Below are 22,267 nucleotides of genomic sequence, written 5' to 3'. Positions count from 1 at the left end.
TCCCTCTTCCACTTTCGCCTACCCTCAGCCCCCACTCTGTGTCCCAGTCTCTGTTCTTATGACTTTTACGTTGCTTTGCTTCACTTATTCTTTTAGAAAGTTGCACTGCTCTACATCACTTCCTGGAGGCAAAAATGTTTACTAAATAGAGATAAATTTGAATTTAAAGGATCCCTCTTGCGTTGGAAATCTAAAAGGCAGTAACATGAGGCAGATGTGCTCAGAAAACCAGAAGAGTCAATAGCCACTGGAAGATAAGCAGATGGAAGATGACATTTGAGAGAGAGTTAGGAAAATATAAAGAGGAAGCTCACGTCTTTTAATATTTGAGATAAAAGTATGAAATAAGTGTAATTCTGATATAGGGCAATTATTAAAGAGAAAAAACTACATGCTGAAGAGATTCTCTGCTTAAAATGACCATAGGAGCACAAAATGAGGGGGAAAACAGACTGAACCCCAGCGTCAAAGAAGAGCAGTGCTGACTGTTTTCTTTAGGTGCATTATGAAGCAGAGATGCACCATAGAAAATTCAGCTGTCAGCCTCACACCTAGTCCTACCTGAACAGAATCCTCAACAACCCTTGAGTGAAATCATGGTGAGAACACACATCAAGATTTATTTCTGGAAAAGAGCAAAGAATGAAACAAAAGGTGAAACTCTCAAAGGAGATATTGAGCTATACTTTTAGGAAGTGCAGACGTCCTGATAACTATGCATACATCTGTACAGAGCCTTTCTCATGCTTGCATGATCTTTCCAGAACACTCAAAGTGACAGACCATCCAACTGTCTGTCAGAAGCTAGCTCAGCATGCAGTTCTGATCATTCAACTAGATCCAGCTCAGCTGGACAGAGTCGAAGCCTGGCTGAACATTAAAGGTGAAGGTTTCAAAAAAAAAAAAAAAGAATAGTTGTCTACATACACATTAGATGGTAAAGCCATTCACTTGAGGTTAACCTAACTCCCAGAGGATCCCTTCTTCATGAAGGTTTGGGATGGAAAGGAGAAAGCTAAGACATCTGGGGAATAGGGATAGCTAAGGAAAGTAATGAGCAAGGTACTAGTAAATTTTGTCATATAAATAATAACTGCAAGATGAGGTCATGTCCAGAATGTCTTCTCTGCATCATTTAAAAAAATTTAAACAAATATAGCACTGAGGCTGGGAACGGTGGCTCACGCCTGTAATCCCAGCACTTTGGGAGGCCGAGGTGGATCACGAGGTTGGAGATCGAGATCATCTTGGCCAACATGGTGAAACCCTGTCCCTACTAAAAATACAAAATTAGCTAGGCATGGTGGTGTGAACCTGTAATCCCAGCTACTCAGGAGGCTGAAGCAGGAGAACTGCTTGAACCTGGAAGGTGGAGATTGCAGTGAGCCAAGATTGTACCACTGCACTCCAGCCTGTATAGCAGAGCAAGACTCCATCTGAAAAAAAAAAAAAGCACTAAAACTCTTGCTTTTAAATTTAAACCTTTAAAAAAAAATTTAACAAATCACCCTTTTCATTTAAACAATTGTAGCTCTGAAACTCATGCCTCCATGTTACTACTACTACTTTAAAGGAGTGAAGAATATAACTTAGAAGTTATTAAAGACGACTCAGAATGCATTAAACAACAACAGTTTCCATTAACCTTTGAGCAACAATGTCCACTCCTATGATCCTTGCATTTTCCAAGACTTTCCACTCTCTCCTTTTGCTCAGGACTTCAACCTTCATTCAAGACACACATTCCTCCATGAACTCAATTCAAAAGATAAAAGAAGAAAGTGTTTATCTTAGGTCAAATTTCCAATTTCACTTTGTTCTAGCCTACTTTCTTTTCCAGTTATAGTTCTACCTGGACGTTTCTGAGTTTTCACTTTTAGAACAGGGTCAAAGTCCACTTTATCACACCTTACCTTTGATGCCCTGAAAGAGAAAGCTGTGGACTTGGTGTCTGACTTTGCCCGGTCTTGCAGTATAAGGCCTTGGTCCTCCGTCAAGGCCAGGTAGTGGCCTGTGGTGAGATGCCGGAGTCGGAAAGCCTGGCCCCATCTGATGTTACTGCCACTCCAGCTGAGCAGATGAAACAGACAAGAAATTGCATTTATACAAAAATAAGTCCTTTTCAGTATTTATCCTGTGCTTTCTTACATATGCTAGCGGACTTATAACCCTTCTGGTGTCCATCCTTAAGGGAAAATGCACCAGGATCCTGGCTTGCTGTAGGATTCTACATCTGCCTCCAACCCAGCAAAGTGCTCTTCTTAATGACACGAGCAAGGAATGATCTTGAAAGCAGGTCAGTGGTTTCATGCAACTGGACGTCCCAAGTTTCCAATTTTTCCTCTCTCCACTGAAAGGTCTTGAAGCAAATAATCACAAATCAATGGTAAGCTTGTCTTTGAATAGAAACTTGTTTCTGGGAAAGCCTTTCCAAATCTGCCATCTGAACTAAAACACATTACTACTACAAAGAGTCTTGTCTTCAAGGGAAATAGTAAAATATCTACACAGCTTATACTTACCAAAGACAGACAATAAACAAGTGTAACAAATCAACACTGCATTATGTTAAAAAAAAAAGATAAATTCTATGGAAAATAAGTCAAACAGTGAGGAGGGAGGCAACTGAGACCTCATATCGAATGCTGTACTCTTCATGGTCCTTCGTCAAAAGATCAGCACTCAGCAAAAATTACAGTAAGTGTTAGGGGACAAATTATCCACTGAATAATCTAACTGAAAATTTATCTTTTTAAAACATTTGCTCATATGCAAAATACTTATCTCTTAAGAATATGTTTAAGAGATATGTGTCAAAATTTAAAACAACTCTCCATTTTTTCCAACTTTTTGAAGCATCAATAAATCCAAATCACATTGATAAAAGGCTTAAATTCTTCATGTTTAGTCTCTTGGGAAATGAACAAGCAATCATAACGTAAGCAGAAGTACGTATACCTACCTATTTTGACCTCTTTAAAAGTCTATTAAGCAAGAATCAAGGCCTAATGTCCTGAGAACAAGTGTGCTACTCTCAGATTTTTAATGGATTTGGAAAGAGGATGCAACTGCCTCAAGCCAGTTAAGTGCATGCTTCTTAAAACTGATATTCCTTAAATGATCAGCTACCAATTTCTCAGAAAAAAAACATGTGTGCACGTGTGTGTATAGAGTAAGAGAAGTCCTCATATTCCCTTCTGATGGTCAGTGGATTATCTTCAGGACCCTTTAGGGGCATATACCCTGCATGAGAGAGATTTGTTTTCAAGATAGGTTCAGGGAGAGACTGAGCATAAATAACTAGAGGGAAAGGCAGAGAAGGAAAAGCAGAGGGTGACACTTAAGCCTCCTCTCTCTCATTTCAAGCTTTAGCCTAACTTGCAAACCCTCTCAGCCTAATAAAGGTCCTGCATTCAAAGTGATCCCCCGTCAGTGGTTTGAAGTTAAGCAACCATCCAAAGTTATTCAAGCTTTTGGTTGGTAAGTCTTAGCCTTCTGTTCCCTCCACCAAGGGACAAAACTGTCTCTGAAAAGTTCTAGCAAGTACGTTTTTCTTCACAGCTACATTTCCAGTGAAGTTTACATCTTCCTCATCTTATGCCATCTTGACTACCTGTCTGTGTGCCATTTAAAGCTAACTGTCCATTGGGGACAACAAAACTACTGAGAGGAGAGAGAAGACTTAGTTGGGTTCCAGAGAACCTGTTTAAGAAAACAAATGGGGGAACTTCGATGGGTTTCAGTGGCCTTGTCTGAGCTTTTCTTTTACAGTCAGCTACTGCAAGCACAGGAGAGCCAGCTAGCCTCAGAGTCAAAACAGTGGCTTTGGAAATATGTGTGTGTGTGTGTGTGTGTGTGTGTGTGTGTGTGTGTGTGTGTGTGTATGTGTGTGTGTGTGTGATCATTCTTTAAAACAAAGTCATAGAAATCTCAGAACTTAGCTCTAGTCAAAGGACGAGTTTGTCAGGTGATGTGGAATGAATGGACTGTATTAGAAAATAAAGTAATCTTGAAAAGAGCACTCCCAGGCCCTCCATTACCTTATCCGAAGGGGTTCCACTCTCCACAGAGACCTGGCTCGAGTCCCAGCTCCCCCAGCTTCGTAGAATATCCTCCTGTGAGCAGAGTTGGAAATCAGCTCCTATGTGCATGACACTGATCAGCACCCGGGTTGAGAACAGCTCCCTGCAGAGGCTGTTCAGGAACCCAGCTTGTCTGAGCCCTTTTGGAGTCAGCAGAATACAAAGCCACAGTAAAAGGGTGGACAGTTTCCCAGTCTCTCTCTCTCTCTCAGGAGGGATCAAAACAGCTAGAGGGGAGAGAACTGCTCACCACATCCGTATCATGGAAATTTATGCATCATCAGGTATACAAGGAAAAGGCAGGAACCAGAACATCTCTACATCAGGAGTCACAATAGCCCAGTTACGCAATGACGACAGACACAGAATGCTCCGGTTCCTTCAGGTTAAGCTCCTTGATGTAGTTTTGTATTTTTAAAAAATGTATTTGTACTTTAAAAACACATATTCGACACTGTGTGAACTCATTTTCATCATTCTAGGACACTTGGTACACAGCTTTATGCTCAGTTGTTACAGTATTCACGAAGTTATTATTGTACTGTTGCTTCCTTTCCCACGTTTAGAATCTTTTAATGTGTTTTGAAATAAAATTTTTATTTTAGAAAAATGTTAGATTTATGAAATAGTTACTAAAGATAGTCCAGAGAGTTCCTGTATAATCACACTCAGTTTCTCCCAATGTTTTCTTCTTATATTACCAAGGTATGTTTGTCAAAACTGAGAAACCAATACCAGCATGTCATTACTAGCTAAACTCAAGACTTTATTTGGATTTCAGCTTAAATTTTCCCATAAATGTTTCCTGTTCCAGGATATAATCCGGGACACCAAACTATGTTTAGTATCCATGTCTCCTGTTTCCTCTGACCTGTTATACTTTCTCAGTCTTGCCTTGTTTCTCATGACTTTGACAGTTATGTGGAATACTGGTTGGATATTTTGTGAAATGTCTCTCAACTTGGGTTTCTCATGTTTTTCCAGTGATTAACAAAGCCTCAGTTTTAAAATTCTAGATCACAGGCTATACAGAATTAAATAAAGTATCACAGTTTAAGAGCATATCTCAAGAATAGTGGTCCCAGATTACCTGGTATACTGAATCCAACCACTTTTTTGAAAATCTTGTGACCTCTGATCAAAGCTGATTATTTAACTGCATTTACATTCACTAACTTAAAACTCTACCTCCACCATAAAGAATTTGTATGTATCACAATTGAATTGATCAAACCCCAGAAGAATCCTGATCTAGGTTTTAGGGACAAGAGGTCATCAACAGTGGTGAAAATAAAATGTATACTTGTTTTGTTTTTGGAGAAGTAGTATAATTACAAGTTGATTCAAAATATGAACTCGGAAGTTAGACAGACCTGGGTTTGGATCTGTTAGCTATGTGACCTTGGGCAAGCCCCTTCAACTCTCTGTGTCTCAGTTTGCTTATCTAATAAGGGTATTTACAACACAGAATGTTGCAAAAATTTAAAGATTTTTTTTCTTTTTTCTTTCCTTTTTTTTTTTTTTAGTGCAGTGGTGTGATTTTGGCTGACTGCAACATCTGCCTCCCAGGTTCAAGCGATTCTCCTGCCTCAGCCTCCCAAGCAGCTGGGACTACAGGCGTGCACCACCACGGCCAGCTAATTTTTATATTTTTAGTACAGACGGGGTTTAACCATGTTGGCCAGGATGGTCTCGATCTTTTGACCTCATGATCTGCCTGCCTCGGCCTCCCAAAGTGCTGGGATTACAGGTGGGAGCCACCATGTCCAGTCTAAAGTGTTTAAAAAAAAAGTTTAAAAAGTGTTTTTTATAAATGTTTAGAAACATGCATAAAGGAACACATTGACAGTACAGCAATATAATGAAACACTGCATTAACAGTGGTTCCCTCTGGAAGGTGGGATTATAGAGGATATTTCTCAATCTTTCTTTAATGTACATGTTACCAGGAGATGCCCAATAAATATTAGGAAGAAAATTCAACATTGCTTTAGCATTCCTAACACCCCAGGTGTCTCTGTACCAGGCCTAGAATGGAAATGATACCGTGCCAACCTCCTAGCCCCTTAGGAAAATTTGCTGAGATTCTCACTGATGCTTTTCCTTCTCTAGTACAAGCTGAAAGGATCCCTTCAGGAGAATGGGGTGAAGTGGCTCACCTAGGTCACAGGTTAAACAGTGCTGGAGTTGGTACTAGAAGACTCTCTACCCCAACATCTGAAGGATTTGTGAAGGTTTGTTCTTCCCACCTGTGACATTTGGGCAGCTTACTTCATTTAATCTCGCAAGGTTACTGAGGTTGAAACAACTTGTTCTTGTTCTCTAAAACAATTCCAAGGAGAGGAGTAGAGTGGGTGGCAAGCTGAGGTGCTTTTGAAAGCTTAGCTGACAGCTTAGCCTTAGCTTCAGTAAGTTAAAAGTAACTTATCCCAGGGTGTTTGACAAGCCAGAGGCAAAGCCAAGGCTCAGAGCTTAAAATGTCAGAGTGTTAATCTTGGGTTTCCACTCTGGGACAGTTTTTCCACATAGCCTGGCTGCTCTCAGGATTTACAGGGACTGAAAATGATTTCTTCTAGAGAGTCAGCACCACGGCAATGGAATGCCTGCATGCCTTAGTGGCTGCTACAGTCTTTCAGTGTGCTATTTCCTATTCCATCATGCTCCCCCAGATTTTGGTGTTCCTTGCCATCCTGGCCAGTTCTGAGGATTTACCTGACAACAGAAGACAAAGACAAGGCTTATCACTCCTTTTACCCAGACATCAAATAACGCCAAGGCATCCTGTTTTGGTTGAGAAACTAGTTGATACGAAAATTCGAGTTCCAGTGTGCTGGACAGCTGTTCACTTGCCCCAGTCTCAAACCCTTCATGCTTCCTTATATAATAAGCCTTACTTTTATTGATTTTTTTTTTCCAAAACACAAATTAGAGCCTATGAAATCTTGGGCTAAAGAAAGGGCATCTTCGTGTTTATTTAAATGACGGCATACATGTCTGTTCCAGTGTTTTCATTGTGAAAACTCTTTTCCAGCTACCTCACCCTCCCCATTATATCCTCTCCAACACTTGCTGAGCCTTTCCTTCTAAGCAGAATTTTGCTGAATTATTTGACAGGAATGTTTACCAAATGACTAACCTTCTATGTAGCATAGTTTCTGCCCAGCTGTTTCTAATTTGGCTCCAATGTTGATGACAGGTGTGTGCATGTGGGTGGGGGCATGCACATGGTAAATACTTTATTTTTCCCAAATCCCTATTCTTAAACGTAGAACAGGAATAGAAAGAATGAACTAGGAAAGTTCTGATGTATTCCATCTTAGATACAGACAACCCTGCCAAACTCACTATATTTCAGTTCCTCATTCACCTGCAAACCTTCCCCTTGACGCAGCAGAATATGATGCAAAAGGGACAGTAAATGGGGTACTGTATAGCTTCAATATTGAATAAAAGGCAAACCACAAGTGAACAGGATCACATGACAGGGTAGAGAATCCTCACTTTGAAGGGAATCAGGTCAACCTAACTTCCCTACTCACAGATAACTATCAACTGCTGCACCAGTACCAGGGAGGCAACGAGCGAATTAAGCATGCACTTTACATAGGTCTGTGCTTTATGTGTCCTAGGCACCCTTCTAGGTCACATTTGGTTCCTATGAAGGGGCATTCAGAGTAGATACCAAGTAGGAAGAGACTCAGAACTATAAGGGATACACATTGCCAATGGGTGCTTTCTAAGGTCCATAATAATACATTCAAGCTCATTGCTTCTGTGGGTCCTTGAGTACATCAAATAGTAAATAATCCCTGATGGAGAGTCAGCAACTCTGGCTTCTAGGCTTGCATGTGAAATCAGCCAGTGTGTGACCTTTGGCAGGAGCCTGACCTACATAGTCTCCAAGATGTGAAGACTTGTGAGCCCATGTTACTAATGAAGCAAGAGAAATGCCATTGACAAGGTTCCTGTAGGCACTACACAAAAGGAAAACATTATCACTGGATCAGACTCACTGCTGTCCTAAATTCAATCTAGTTTGGATCTGTGGTTTGATTTTTAAAATATCAGATTTCTATTGTTACAAGGCCAAGCTTTTTATGTTCTGTTCCTTTGATGACAGAATACCAAAACACTCTTTAGAATGTGTTTAAGACTTGGATTTGTATCCTCCATCTCATGGTTTTGAAATTCTGAAAAGCATTCGTGAAGAGGTCAAGTATAAGGACAAGAACACATCGCCCTCAGGAGCGCCCTCTAAATGCACCCTTGGCACCACCCTCTGCTAAATCCAGCTCCTGCTGGACATCATTTAGTTTCCCTAATGCTATTTAGTAATAAACAAAACCCAATCAATGAAGTCCACCTTATTTACTTAGCACATGAAACGGGAATAGAGATGATCTGGCTTTGAAGAGCCTGGTGAATAATTTGTTTAAGTGCAGAGCCAAAGAAAATGAAGGGATCTGGAAGCATTACAGAACTGTCTGCCTAAGTACAGCATGTGTACAGAGCTCCTCCTGTGAGCAAGCTGAACTGCCATTTCTGTTTTACAAACTGGAACCCATGGCTGGAGGAAGGTATGTCAATTTACTGACATGTATAGAGTTCATCTGTGGCTAAATACAAATGTAAACTCTTTAGTCTGAGTCACTTGAGACTGGAAATAGCTAGGGGAAGAACGAAGCTATTGGCTTACCTGTGCTGGGAATCATTCTGGTCTGTAGATGGTATCGTCAAACACTCATCATGACCATGGAAAAGACGTACTACATGCCCACCAAGTAGGTATCCTGTAAGAGAATTATATTCTACTGTAAATGATGGGAAGTTTAATAAAGAGAATGGCATATTTAAAACGGGTTAATTCACACAGGTCTGAGGCAGTTACAGAAAATACCGAGAGAGACACATTTTGATAACTACATATTCCATGAATTCAGGCCTCAGGCAGAAAAGACAGGTAAGTCAAAACAATTCTCATGTTGAAAGTTAAATAGGGCTTCAGAGGTGAGCAAGTCCAATATCAAAAAGTCAGGTGAAAATAGTGTGTCAATTGATATAATTAAAAATCAAAAGGAAAACTAAGTTGCTAATGTTAGGAGTTTCCAGTCGCTTAGGATGTAAACATACCAAATACCAAATTTCTGGATAAATATCCACAATCTCACTGTGTTTGCTTTGCAGACAAATCCAAATGAAACTGCAGTCATGGGAAAGAAAGGTGCTGGGAACTGGGTAGCAGATTATTCTTAAGAACATTTAGGAGAAGCCAACATTCAAATGCATTTAACAAACAGAACAAATCTCATTGCTACTCCTACGGCACAAATGTAAAGCAGAATTACTCTCCAGCATCCCTGAGTGAACAAGTGTAGATGCTTTTACCAACAAGCACTTAGCTTTCAGAATAAGAAAAGAAATCTCAATAGTCATGGAGCTCAGAGATGGAAAGGAAACAATGAACTTCAAGGACATGATGATCCATTTGTCTTCAGGTAAATGCTGAGCCTTAGTTAAAAGAATATAGTAGCAGGAGAGGGGCTCCAGTCCGAGATTTAACTTGCACAAAGAAATGGGACATGTTATTGCTCTGAATTAAGAAATTCTCCAGGCTACTTTGTTCTCGGGAGACATATGAACTTAATATACCCAATTTCTGTGTCAGAATTTTTAAAGGAAAGACAATCACATAATTAGATCATGTTAGGGGCTGTCTTAAGCTATTTTGGGTTCTGGATTAAAACAGTAAGAATGAGAAATCATACCAGAGGAGAAAAGGGTATTATTAGTGAATCTTGTATAGTGACAGTCTGATATTAGTTCAGTTTTTTCACCTAGGCAAGTTTTTCTAAAATTCCCTCAAATATTCAGAACTCCTTCCAATTTTCCTGTATCTTACTGTACTGATATTCTGGGTTATATTCTTTGCATTAAAAACAATTCATGGGCCGGGCGCGGTGGCTCAAGCCTGTAATTCCAGCACTTTGGGAGGCCGAGGCGGGTGGATCACGAGGTCAAGAGATCGAGACCATCCTGGTCAACATGGTGAAACCCCGTCTCTACTAAAAATACAAAAAATTAGCCGGGCATGGTGGTGCGTGCCTGTAATCCCAGCTACTCAGGAGGCTGAGGCAGGAGAATTGCCTGAACCCAGGAGGCGGAGGTTGCGGTGAGCCGAGATCGTGCCATTGCACTCCAGCCTGGGTAACAAGAGCAAAACTCCGTCTCAAAAAACAAAAACAAAAACAAAAACAAAACAAACAAACAAAAAACAATTCATGATATACTCTAGGGGGATTCTTAACAGCTAATTTATTTAGAAAATTAAAGCCCTCCATGACCAAGCTCTTGATTAAATTCTCATTCATCTCATGATGGTGAAGCAATGCCCTATTTGCAGTTTACCCTTTACAGTTCTTGGGCTCCTTCAATCAATATCCTACTCACACTGAGAACACTGCCAAGTGCTGGTGCATCACGACTTTTCTTAATTGAAATGTATCAGGGCCACAGTCAGGAAAGCAGCATCAGGATAAAGATCACCTATATTCTTAAGAGCTGAAGTGGGTTTCTCAACATGGATGCCGGAAGGACATTTTCTACAGAGCCAGATGACTCAAGCGATGAGTTATCCAGACTATATTACAAGGGCACTCAACACTTTCATGATAACCTTTTGACATAATTTGAAAATAATCTTTACTTAATCTCCACAAGCCCTCTTTGGGGATCAAGAAATAATTTTATTCCTATGGTGAAAATAAAAAACTTAAATGGACAAGATTGAGTCAAAACTTTCTTGGGAAAGACTTAAATCCAGAGTTCCTTGATTCTTAATAGAAAGAAACTGACTGACAATAGACTCAGGAGGGTGGGTTAATTTGGGCACAAAGGAAGAGGGCTAACCACATCCTACCTTTTGAAGCCTTCCACCTGTTCCCAAAAGAGTTAATTAACAATTTGTCTTTTCCTGAGTATTCAGTTTAGCCATCATGCATCCTGAAACTGGGGTATCACCTGGACAACTCTCAGTTTTCCCTCTTTTTTTCAAACGTCATAACACAGAAGGACATTCCCAGTTCGAAAGTACTAGCCTTTAATAGGGCTAAAGCCTGTGATGCGTATTTTTAAAAATTCTCATCTTGCTATAAAATGCCAAAATATAACACAATAGCCCACAGGTCATTGACAATTGCTTATTATTCTCAGCTGTGATATTACCTATGTGTGAGGTAAGGGTAGTACATTTATTACACAACTTGAAAGATGTGTTGACTTTGCTTGATTCCATGAAATATGTTGAACAACGTTGGATGACTATTTCCAAGGGAAAAATAATTTCACTTATTATGTTAAAATGGCCTTTCATAAATAAAGGTAAAAACAAATGACCAAACACTTTTATGATAGAGTCAGTGCTTCACCTGCATGGAGAGATGCATAGGGAAAAATATAAAACAATGTCACTTTCTTGGCAAATACTCTCTTCTAAAATCGAAGGCGCTGAGGTCTTTCTACTTACAACTAGTAAGGAAAAATAACAATGTGGAAACTCAGGGAGAGAGGAAAGGTACCTATCCCAAGTCCGGAATGTATGTAGTACTAAAATAATAGTGGGTTCCACGGTATTAAAAAATAAGTTCAGGGATGCTCATGTAACTGGAAGTTAGGACAGAAAGCAATCCATACTTTATTCAGAGAAAGAAATTCAAGTGAGCTAAAATCAGGCTACTTGTGTACCAAGATATTCAGGTGAGATGTGGGAAGTAGCAGAAAATGTCAAGGTACATAGCACAAGAGAGGCAGGCTCAGGGCTAAATGCATATTAAAAAGCACACCTTCTTCGATGCTACTTCCTGAGCAGGTAGGATGTACATTCCAGAGTGTTTGCATAAAGGAGGCATCCACTTGTATGTTACCATTTGATACTGAGAGATGCTGCAGCAGAAACAGAAATGAGACATCCTTTAAATCACCAGTCCAGTCCTGACAGAAACAGCTCACCTAGAACTTCAAGGATTAAATTTAACAGCCTTACTGTCATTGGGCTCTTTCTAGATCGCCTGTGGGAGATATCTCCACCTGATCGAGAAGCGACTTCGAAGTGGGATACTTTATTCTGGGGTAATGATTCAGCTACAGAGATGGCAGACATGTGTTTACTTCATGCCCTCAGCTGGAGCTGATTCAACACCAACTCATAAAGTGTCCAATCTTTGTAGATAAGGTAACTCACAAATGAGAAAAATTACTCAACATTTGACCCAGGCAAAGTAAAACCTGCCTACAGATTCTACTTCATTTGGCTCGGTGAGAAGCTTCTCTGACATTTCTCGCATCTTCAGGGATCCCCACCCCCAGCCAAGTAGCTGATGTAAAAATGGTGCTTGTCTATTACCCGTCTTCAGCTGCAAAATCTCACCTGCATCTTCCACCCTCTGCAATACATGCCCTGAAACATTGTACATTTTCCTTCTCCAACATAAGGCTTATTTTCCTGTATTCCATCCTTTCTTGTTTATTCTTCACTAAACAAGAGCTAAAAAATGTAATAAATTCAAAATAATGGGAGATAATGTGCAAATAGTGCTTGGAGAATTTGAAAAGTTTGCTGTAGTGCTTGGAGAATTTGAAAAGTTTGCTGAACACAGCACCATAATCTAGAACAACAGATCAGTTCCAGGTACCATGATTATGTGGCAAGGGAGAGTATTTAATCATTCCTCAAGTACAGTTGACCCTTAAACAACATGAGTTTGAACTGCACGGATCCACTTATACATGAATTTTCTTCAGCCCGTACCGCCCCTGAGATGGCAAGATCTATCCCTCCTTCCCCCGTCCCTCCTCCTATTCAATGTAAAGATGACAAGGATGAAGAGCTTTGGGATGATCCATTTCCACTTAATAGACAGAATATATACTTTCTCTTCCTTATGATTTCCTTAACATTTTCTTTTGTCTAACTTTATTGTAAAAATGCAATATATAATGCATGTATCATATAAAATGTGCTTTAACAGGCTAGTTAAATTATTGGTAAGGTTTTCTATCAAAAGTAGGCTATTCCCTATCAAAAGTAGGCTACTTCCTATCAAAGGTTAAGTTTTTAGCAGTCAAAAGTTACACTTTAATTTTTATCGTGCAGAGGGCTGGCATCCACCTTTAACCTTGTTTAAGGGTCAACTGTACATGTGTAAAAGCATCTTATTCTATCCAACCTGTTGTGGCTCAGTTCTTCATGGCCATCTATTTCTAAAGGAAAAATTTCTGAAAACAAAATGCTCGTGTATTATGAGGTACTTACAAGGTATCTTTCAGAGGACACGCTGACAAGGATGAGATCATCGCCAATTCGAACCTTCTCTCCTTCGGACCTCTGTTTGGAAGCAGGATGTATAGTCCACCAACAGGCTTCTCCTACACGAAGGCTCCTCAAATTAGTCATTGCTTCACAGAAGCCAGTGTCCCTAATTTTGCCCCTTGTTCTCCTTCCTTCTAGGACAACCCTTCACGTGCACACAGCATGTGCATACTCCAGACCTCAACTTCTATTTGCCTCTAACTGTTCCACACGGCCCACATCTGCTCTTGACTATGTCTGTCATTTTCATTTTCCCTAGAGACAGGTAAACAGTGTTTGGACAAGAGCATTGGATACCAGGAACCACAGAAGCCTTTGAGTATTTTTAATACATATAGGAAAAATGCCTTTTATAGTCTTTCGGATTTTTGTTTTAAGAATTGACTTCAATCAAGAGTACCAAGAAAAACAAATAAATAAGAATCGATTTCATTGGTCTACTGAACATTTATACACTTTCATCTCTGTCTCCCCCTTTCCCAAAGGGATTTTTTTTAAAGGCTTACATCTGCAAAGACTCAGAAAATAAGTGAGAAACTGATAGCAAAAAAGATAAATTGATATTTTGGAAATAGAAAAGCAGGTGGATGATTTTAGCCAAAAAAAACTTAAAACCCAGGTCTCTGAGTAAGAAAATGGAGAAGAAGAAACCAGTAACAAGCCAATTCCTGCTGCATAATCTCAAGAAAGTTCCTGGAATTGGAGGTACCAGCTACCTGCGAAGGCAGAAGATAGGTTGAAAACAGGACTGGCGGTAACTTTAAAATGACATTCAAATCGCCGATTCCTTTCCCTGCCCTGCACAGCCAGACCTGTCCTTCTCCACACTACAGAAGATCAGAAGGTTGGTTTATGGAAAAGCAAACCACCAAGGGTCTGGTTTTGTAAATACCAGGCATTGTCAAACAAAGAGGTAGAGTCTGGCTGAAAACAGAGAATAATTCAAAGTTTACAACCTGATTAATAAAACCCCAGTTCCTTTCCCTCCCCTCCTCCACCCAAATTTGAGGATCACTCTTTAGGGAAGCCAAACTCGTTAAGATAAAACATACTGTGGTTTGAGGTCACCAGTGAAATGCTCAGTTCTCTGCTAGATGACCTAAAAGTGAGGCGTAACAGACAAGCCTGAGCCAGCTTCTAATCAGCTTTTATTGCCTTGATCTCAACGCAAGTGAAGACCAAGGGCCACCTGACAGCTGAGGAATGTCTCTAACAGGAACTACAGAAACAAAGTGAAAAGAGGGGAAAAGGACTTGGAGGAAAAAAAGGTTATAGAGAACAAAAGGAAACTAAAAAAAAAAATCTTATAATAATCTCAGCGATAAGAAGTTAACATTCATGAAACAGCTACATTAGTATCTATGAAGGATCCCTTCCAAGGAAAAGAAAAATACTCTTTGATCCTGAAAAAAAAAAAAAAAAAAAAAAAAAAAAAAAAAAAAAGAAGAGGGTTGTAAGATTAAGCTGAAAAATTCTTCAAGAAGGAAGAAGATGAAAAACTAACTAGAAATATCAGAAAACCAACTGAGAGACATTCCAGAGAAAAAGAACTAAAAAAAGAGAGGAAATTTACAAAGAAAAGCTATCAAAGCAGAAAAATGAGCATTTCCTGATTGAACGAACCTAGAGTCCCTATCACAGTAGAGATTAGAAACCCACTCTGAGATGCATTCCTGTGAGATATCAGAACAAAAAGAAGTCACGCCAAAACACGTCACTACGGAACTTCAGACACCGGGGCAAAGGGACACGCTTAGCTGCTTTCACAAAATAAAAGCAAGTCACACATAAAGGACAAGGAATCAGAATGTAGACTTCTCAACAGCCAGACCATTGGCTAGTAGAAAGCCTTCAGGAAGCTAAGGAAAAAATACTTCCAATACAGAATTACAGGAAGTATGAATGACTTGTGAAGCTGTATTTAGAAGACTTGCAGACAAAAATGTACTCCACATGCATCTTTTCTGTAAAAGTTACTAGATAATGTGTTCCACCAAAGTGAGGTGTAACCAAAGCAGCAAAAAATAAAATAAAATAACTCTGTAAGATCAAATAAACATGGACTCTAGGGCAAGGCAATGATAATTCCCTGGATGATGGCTGATGTTTCTAAGATGATGAAACTGAGAGAACAGATCATGTGACTGAACCCAACCAGAGAGATTTTCAGTTCTATAGGAAAGTTTGCAAATCAATAAATGATTGCATCACAAAAAAATTAAGAAAACAAGGCAGTTATTAACTATTGGAAAATCCCAAAGTAATATAACAAATTATGTGGCTCATTTGTAAGTAAAAGCTACAGTTACAGCAGTGGAAGTAGTTAATATTAATTAGGTAGTTATATAAAATAGAGGCAAATCTATTGAGAGGATGGGAAGAAAAGACAAGGAAGAGTGAAATAAAAGCAAAATTTTTATCAGGATATCAATAGATAATGCATAATCTAGAAAGAATTTTAAAAAGCACTGTATTAATATGTATATTGTAAACAAGAAGTAAATAATACTAAAAGAGCTGAAAGTAGATGCCCCAGAGAGATAGGTGACCAGAGCAGGGAGGGCAAGAGACTGATGTTTATAATAAGCTCAGGAGCACTATTTATCTCTTTAAATTGTGTGTATTACTTCAATTAAAGTAAACATGACATGAGAAAGAGGTTGATCTCTACATTTGAAGGGGAAATGTTGTATACATCTTTAACATTCTCTGAGGACCATTGTAGGGTGTCCAGGATGAAGGGGGTCCTGAAGTGGAACACACAGAAAGAGTATTTTGTTTTCCTGCCTCTCCCACACTCTGGAGCCAGGGATGGAGCTGTCCCTGAAGCAACAGGATGGGCCAGTCCATGACCCTAAAATACAAAATAACGCTTTTAGTGTGCTTATACATTTCTATCTTCCAAAGTCTAAATTCTAAAGCTATGTCTAAATCCTAAAAGCAAAGCAATTAAACAACTTTAAAAGGAGACCAGAGTAAGTTCAAGTAATTTTATCCAAAATCAAGGGTAAAATGATCAACAATCCCATGTTAAGTGTGAGACTGTATAATTCAGTATGTTGGGGGGAAATTTCTAGAATTGCTCAAGAAACTGCCCCCAAACTTTCTTCTCATATTCTCCTATAGTTTCAACTTCACTACTGGGCAGTTTAGTCATTTACAACTCTGAAGCGGTATCTAAGTCAGAAGTGTGTTCAGAGAACTAGCCAGGCAGGAACAGGATACCCTTCTATGGGATTCCATGTGAACCTCATCCTGCAGTGAGGAGAATCCCCAGGTAATGCCAAACCTCATGTGAGCTGGAGGTGCATCCTCCTTGTCCCTTAGGAACACCAGCTAGCTTTCTTCAGAGTTTGGGTGAGAGAGGTTAAAACAAACGTAAGTTATTTTAGGCTCTAGGTTTTCATGAAGAACCTCGTCAAGCCTTTTCTCCCTGTCTTCTGCCACAGGTAGCTGATTTCATCAGCCAACTTGAACTTGGGTTAGTTCTATTGTCTGCCTCATCTGTCAACAGAACTCAGACCTAGTCTGATTTTGGAAAATTTTAAAGACTGCTGAAAGGAGTAATATTGTCTGCTGTTGCTTCCCTTTATTTTTACTGGAGGTTCTAACAATTAAAATAATTCTCTGAACACTTAGTGTATTTCTCAAATTTTTGAGAAATAGTAGTATTTCTCAAATTTTTGAGAAATAGTAGTATTTCTCAAATTTTTTTTTCCAATCTCAAAAAGTATCAAGTCATTTTACTGATATAAATAGAGTGACCATATATGACTTTTCTGATGATATTCTTCAAGATTGACAGTTGGTCTATATTTAGAAACCGTTGTATATTCAGAGAGTGTGGCACTTCACTCACTTTGTAATTTTCAGCAAGGTTGACAACACCTTAGAGGAAATTATATTTTAAGACTAACACTTTGGCTGAAAACAAAGAAACCTTAAATCAAATTAAAATCTAATCTTATTTTAGGAAAAAAAAATACATAATGGGCAAAGGCAGGGCCACTTTTTTGCTTGGCACAAAAACAGGAAGAGGAAGAAAAGAGAAAAAGGATCCCTCAGGTACTCCTAGGACACCATTGTGCAAGATGTGGAAACAGGAGGTAGGCATGGTTTGGATGCTGCATTTTTTTTCTAGATCTGTAAAATTAGACAACCTGGATCCTTCCATTATGAACTGACCTAGCTTTAGAATAACAACCTAGACTTTTGTCTTTCTTTGGCTACCCAACATCGAAACCCTCTTCCTATTTAAGGGAAAACGTCATATTATAGACTATATTCAAATTAGACTCTTTCCGCAGCATGCTCTAACCTTGTTTTCTCTTCCTTGGTCTCTGTTTCTACCCAATTGCCAAGCCTCAGGCTCCAGCTTAATGCATCCTTCTAGTAAATTCTTATTCTTACTGAGTTAACCTGAATCAGGTTGTCTTGTTTGCAACAGATAATCCTAGTCCAACCTCAAAATGGAGCAGAAAGTTCATATGTAATGCCCTTGATGGATGGTCAGGTTGTTCATGAATATTTTTAGCCACAGGGAGCACCCTGTATCCCAAGGCCAGCTGTTCTTCTGCTCATTAATTACAGATGTTCCAAAGTAGTTTTCATCATTGACATGAAATGTGCCTCCTTTCAACTCCTACCCACTGCTCTGTTGGTCTTTGGAAGAACCTCAGCAAGTCAGCATCTTGTTTGATACTGTAACTTTGACTGTCTGTAGATTGTTATCTTAATCCTCCTTCTGTTCTTTGTTTCTGGTGTCCAATGAGAACCTGTGTCATCCTGGTCTGCAACTTCAGCACCTGCCTCTTAACTGTCAATGTTTTTTACTATACTAAAAAAATAATAATAATCCAGTGGTTCCCAACGTATATGATAAATGTCATTGGTGGGAGGCAATTAAATGACATTGATACATATAATGAGAAATTTATTTTTATCTTTACTACCCATTTAAGCCTTCTGATGCTTTCAAATAAAGTTTTACATTTCGAACTAGTGTGTCATTAATGATTTATATTTGTCAACATCTCTTAAATTAATGAATGACATGGTGTTCTTTTATTTGATTTTTATGGCAAGCAAAACCAGTTTATACTTACAGCAATAAGTTTTTTGTCTGTAAAATTCTAAGAACAAAAGTAATGAAATTTAAATAAAAGCATAAAGTAAATGATATTAAAAAGGACACAGTGCAATGGCAAATCATGATGGTAGATGTCATTAAGTGACATTTGGAGAACACCACTTTAGACATAGCTCGCTCACTGCAGAACAAAACAGGACAACTCCTTTGATCTAGACACTACATTTTGTTACTTAAGCCTTTATTACGCTACCTTCAGTTTTTGGCAGTCATTTAGTATCATTGGTTCTTATCAAGAATGACTTGTCCATTTACTTTCAGTACCTAACAATGTCGAAAAATTGTTTTTCATTGAGATACTGGCTGACTGTGGTAAAAACAGTATGTTCTCCCTCATTCTCAGTTTCTGTGTTTCCATTACACTTTCTCTCTCGAGTCCATTATTCTGCAATTTTTTTTCTCAGACCTATTTCTTAAATAGGTTGGTTTGGAATCCCAAATGCGTAACACATTCAGAGTCCTTCTCAAAAGCCCTCAGCTCAAGACCCTCACTGAGCTCAAGAGATCTGGGAATGTTGACTCACCTGTGGCATGTTCCCGTAGACCTACATCAAAGGCAAGTTTGTCTGTCTGGGATCTTGATGTAGTCAAACATGTTAGATACTGTGAAAGAAGAGCAATACTAGTGAAGTCACACTCTTCCACTGAGTCTTTTACCACTAGTTAGCTTCCAGTTACATTCAACAGTGAGCTACTGTGAAAAGAGCTCTATTTATCTTGTCATTTGGAAAGTTAATCGGTACATGCCTTAATAAAATACTTTCATTTTTAACTATTATTATTTTTAGAGACAGGGTCTCATTTTGTTGTCCAGGCTGGAGCGCAGTGGCACAATTCTAGCTTACTGCAGGCTTAAACTTCTGAACTCAAGCAATCTTCCCAGCTCAGCCTGCCAAGTAGCCAGGACTACAGGTGTGTGCCACCATGCCCAGCTCATTAAAACAATTTTTCGTGGAGATGTGGTCTATTTTTCCCAGGATGGTCTTGAACTCCTGGCTTCAAGTGATCCTCCTGCCTTGGCCTCCCAAACTGTTGAGATTATATGTGTGAACCACCCTATGCCCAGCTGAAAATACTGTCACAATACCCTTAAAACCTCAAAGATGCTCTTACCTGATGACTCAGTGATTTAAGGTATAGAACCATGTTATAGAAATGAATTTGAAATATTAAAGATGCCTTAAAGATACTCTGAGAAACTTTTAAGTTAGAAACAATATAAATGGAACATAAATGACCAACAATAATGAAAAAGCTATAATGCCATGTAATTAAGAGTATTTATCAAGAATGTGTAACAGCTAGAACAGTGTTTACAATACACTGAACTGAAAAGTCATATATAAAACAGTACATTTATATGTTAACATGTACTCAAAAATTTAAATGTGTAGCAACCACACTAAAGGAAATTACACAAAAATGAACAGAAGTAGCTTTTGGATAGTATGCAGGGACATGGATGACTCGCCCACTTCTATTTTTGTTTCTTCAAATTTTCTACAAGCTTTAAAACTTCTCAAAATAATGTTTATTTTTTCTTATTATAAAGATACATGGGGAGGTGAAACTTAAAAATGATTGCTAAACTAACTTAACAAAGAATTCCCTGCCCTCCTTCACTGGATAGGGACAGCAACTCATCTTAGTGATGAAAAGTGATCTAGCTTTTTCATTATTGTTGGTCATTTATGTTCCATTTATATTGTTTCTAACTTAAAAGTTTCTCAGAGTATCTTTAAGGCATCTTTAATATTTCAGATTCATTTCTATAACATGGTTCTGTACCTTAAATCACTGAGTCATCAGGTAAGAGCATCTTTGAGGTTTTAAGTGTATTGTGGCAGTATTTTCAGCTGGGCTAGGGTGGTTCACATGTATAATCTCAACAGTTTGGGAGGCCAAGGCAGGCATCTTAGAATTACAGTGAGAGGCAGGCAAACTGTTGGGATGTGCTTTCTGAGCCACAGTTCTAGTTCTCTGCAAGAGGAAGATGGAAAACCATTGCAATGTACGTCATGTCTTACAGGCTTTATTCCCAGAACCATACTTAAAAGGAGCTAGCCGATATAGAGTATATGTTCACTGTGAGTAGAACTTTTTTTTTTTAGGAAGGGTAAACTTAATGATAAAGCCTCTGTGTCACTACCAGGATGTTAGCCTGTTTTCGAAGCCAGTATGCTTTTCAAGTTTGCTTTACTCCATTTAGGTAAAGAGAAGTGTTAGGTTTATTTACCTTATAGATAAACATGAGATTCTTAAAGATATCACTCCTCAATTCCAGAGATTATCAGGGTTCAGTTTCCCTACTCTCAAAAACGTCTCCATCTCCTACTTGGATACATTTCCGTTTGGTCATTTTTGTTTTCTGTCTTTTGCCAGAAAGGACTACAGCAGACAAATGTTCAGGCTGAAAAGGTCAACTTCTTACCAGTGCTCAGGAAAAAAAATATGCTGCAGCAAATGAATTATTTAAGAGGCAGCTGTTGCTCCTGTTGTCAGTTTGATAGTTCAAGCCTGGAGATGAACTTTGCATCATGCTGCTGGTGTAAATGTGTCGAAATTGTATTGAATTAATGTATCAGTTTTGCACTAGGGCTAGAGAAAAATGACAAGCCTTCCTTATATGGGTAGAAAGTGAGGATGATACACTATTGGAATGGCATATATTATACTTGAGATAATAATATTCTCCCTAATATTCCCTGCAAAACTATAATATCTGTATTTTAAAATATTATAAAATTATAATTGTGATAAATTATAAATTATATTTATTTAAAATGTAGCAATTTTGTTTTTCGAGTTACACTGAGGCGTCATCCCTCGGTTAATTCTAGTTCTAGATCCCTGGTTAGTAATAGCCATGCAGCTCTCCGTGACTGCCTTGCCCTTGTCTTCCTCCTGTCTCTGGATTAGCCTAACACCTGCAAGTTCTTCCAGGACTGAAAGCAGTGGGAATCATTCTATTTCTCTTAGCTAGGTAAAGGAGGAGAACTGTCACAAAGTTTCTGTTTGATTGGTTTTTCTTCTATGCTGATTATCCTTGTATACTAAAGAGATCTGTCGCTCCATGAGCCATGTGATCATTTGTCAATTAAACAAATATTTATCGAGCATCTAGTAAATCAAAGCACTGTATTTGGCAGGTTTAGGTTTGGCAAAATAAAAGATACATGGCCTTCTTCATGGAGTTGGAGGTGCAAATTGAGGTAGGTCATATGAAGGAAATGCCAAGGTATACTGGGCTGTAATTAGTTACATTCCAGTTGTTCCTGATGTTACATTGTTGTTATTGCTGGCTTCTTGTACTGCCCTAGTTCAGTTTCTCCTCCTTCTTGAATGATGAAAGCGGACATAAGAGCTGCTTACCATTCCACTGAAAGAGTGCCTCAGGAGAATTGCATGGCCGTATAACAGAGTCCTGTGGCCACCTCCTTGTGCTGCCTGTGGGAATGAGGAAGAATAAGGTCAGCACATGCCAATTGTGGCTTCTCTGGGAACAAGCAGCACAATAATTCTGGGAGACAGACTACCATGGGAAGACCCACTGCAAAGCTCCTAAGGAATTCATTCCAGAAGCAAGTGGCTGGTCTATGGGCAAAAAGAGACATGTGACCAACCACAGCCATGCAACATCCTTGGGAGAGGGTGTGTGGGGCCAAATCTATT

At 39.0% G+C, this 22,267-nt stretch overlaps 1 protein-coding gene across 11 annotated transcripts in view; it reads right to left on the bottom strand.

The window, feature by feature from the left end:
* RYR3 (ryanodine receptor 3) overlaps window positions 1-22,267 on the bottom strand; it is a 564,246-nt gene that overhangs the window by 317,226 nt on the left and 224,753 nt on the right. For all 11 annotated transcript variants that reach the window (XM_074394143.1, XM_074394150.1, XM_074394148.1 and 8 more), the window contains 7 exons: window positions 21,968-22,042; window positions 19,120-19,198; window positions 13,390-13,502; window positions 11,921-12,020; window positions 8,779-8,872; window positions 4,041-4,115; window positions 1,914-2,070 (listed from right to left, as the gene is read on the bottom strand). In XM_074394143.1, coding sequence (XP_074250244.1) covers window positions 1,914-2,070; window positions 4,041-4,115; window positions 8,779-8,872; window positions 11,921-12,020; window positions 13,390-13,502; window positions 19,120-19,198; window positions 21,968-22,042 — 693 coding nt within the window. The remainder of the gene's footprint in view (window positions 1-1,913; window positions 2,071-4,040; window positions 4,116-8,778; window positions 8,873-11,920; window positions 12,021-13,389; window positions 13,503-19,119; window positions 19,199-21,967; window positions 22,043-22,267) is intronic.

This window comes from Saimiri boliviensis, chromosome 2 (assembly GCF_048565385.1).
Source record: "Saimiri boliviensis isolate mSaiBol1 chromosome 2, mSaiBol1.pri, whole genome shotgun sequence".
Classification (NCBI taxonomy): domain Eukaryota; kingdom Metazoa; phylum Chordata; class Mammalia; order Primates; family Cebidae; genus Saimiri; species Saimiri boliviensis.
This window is presented reverse-complemented; position numbering and strand designations above follow the sequence as displayed.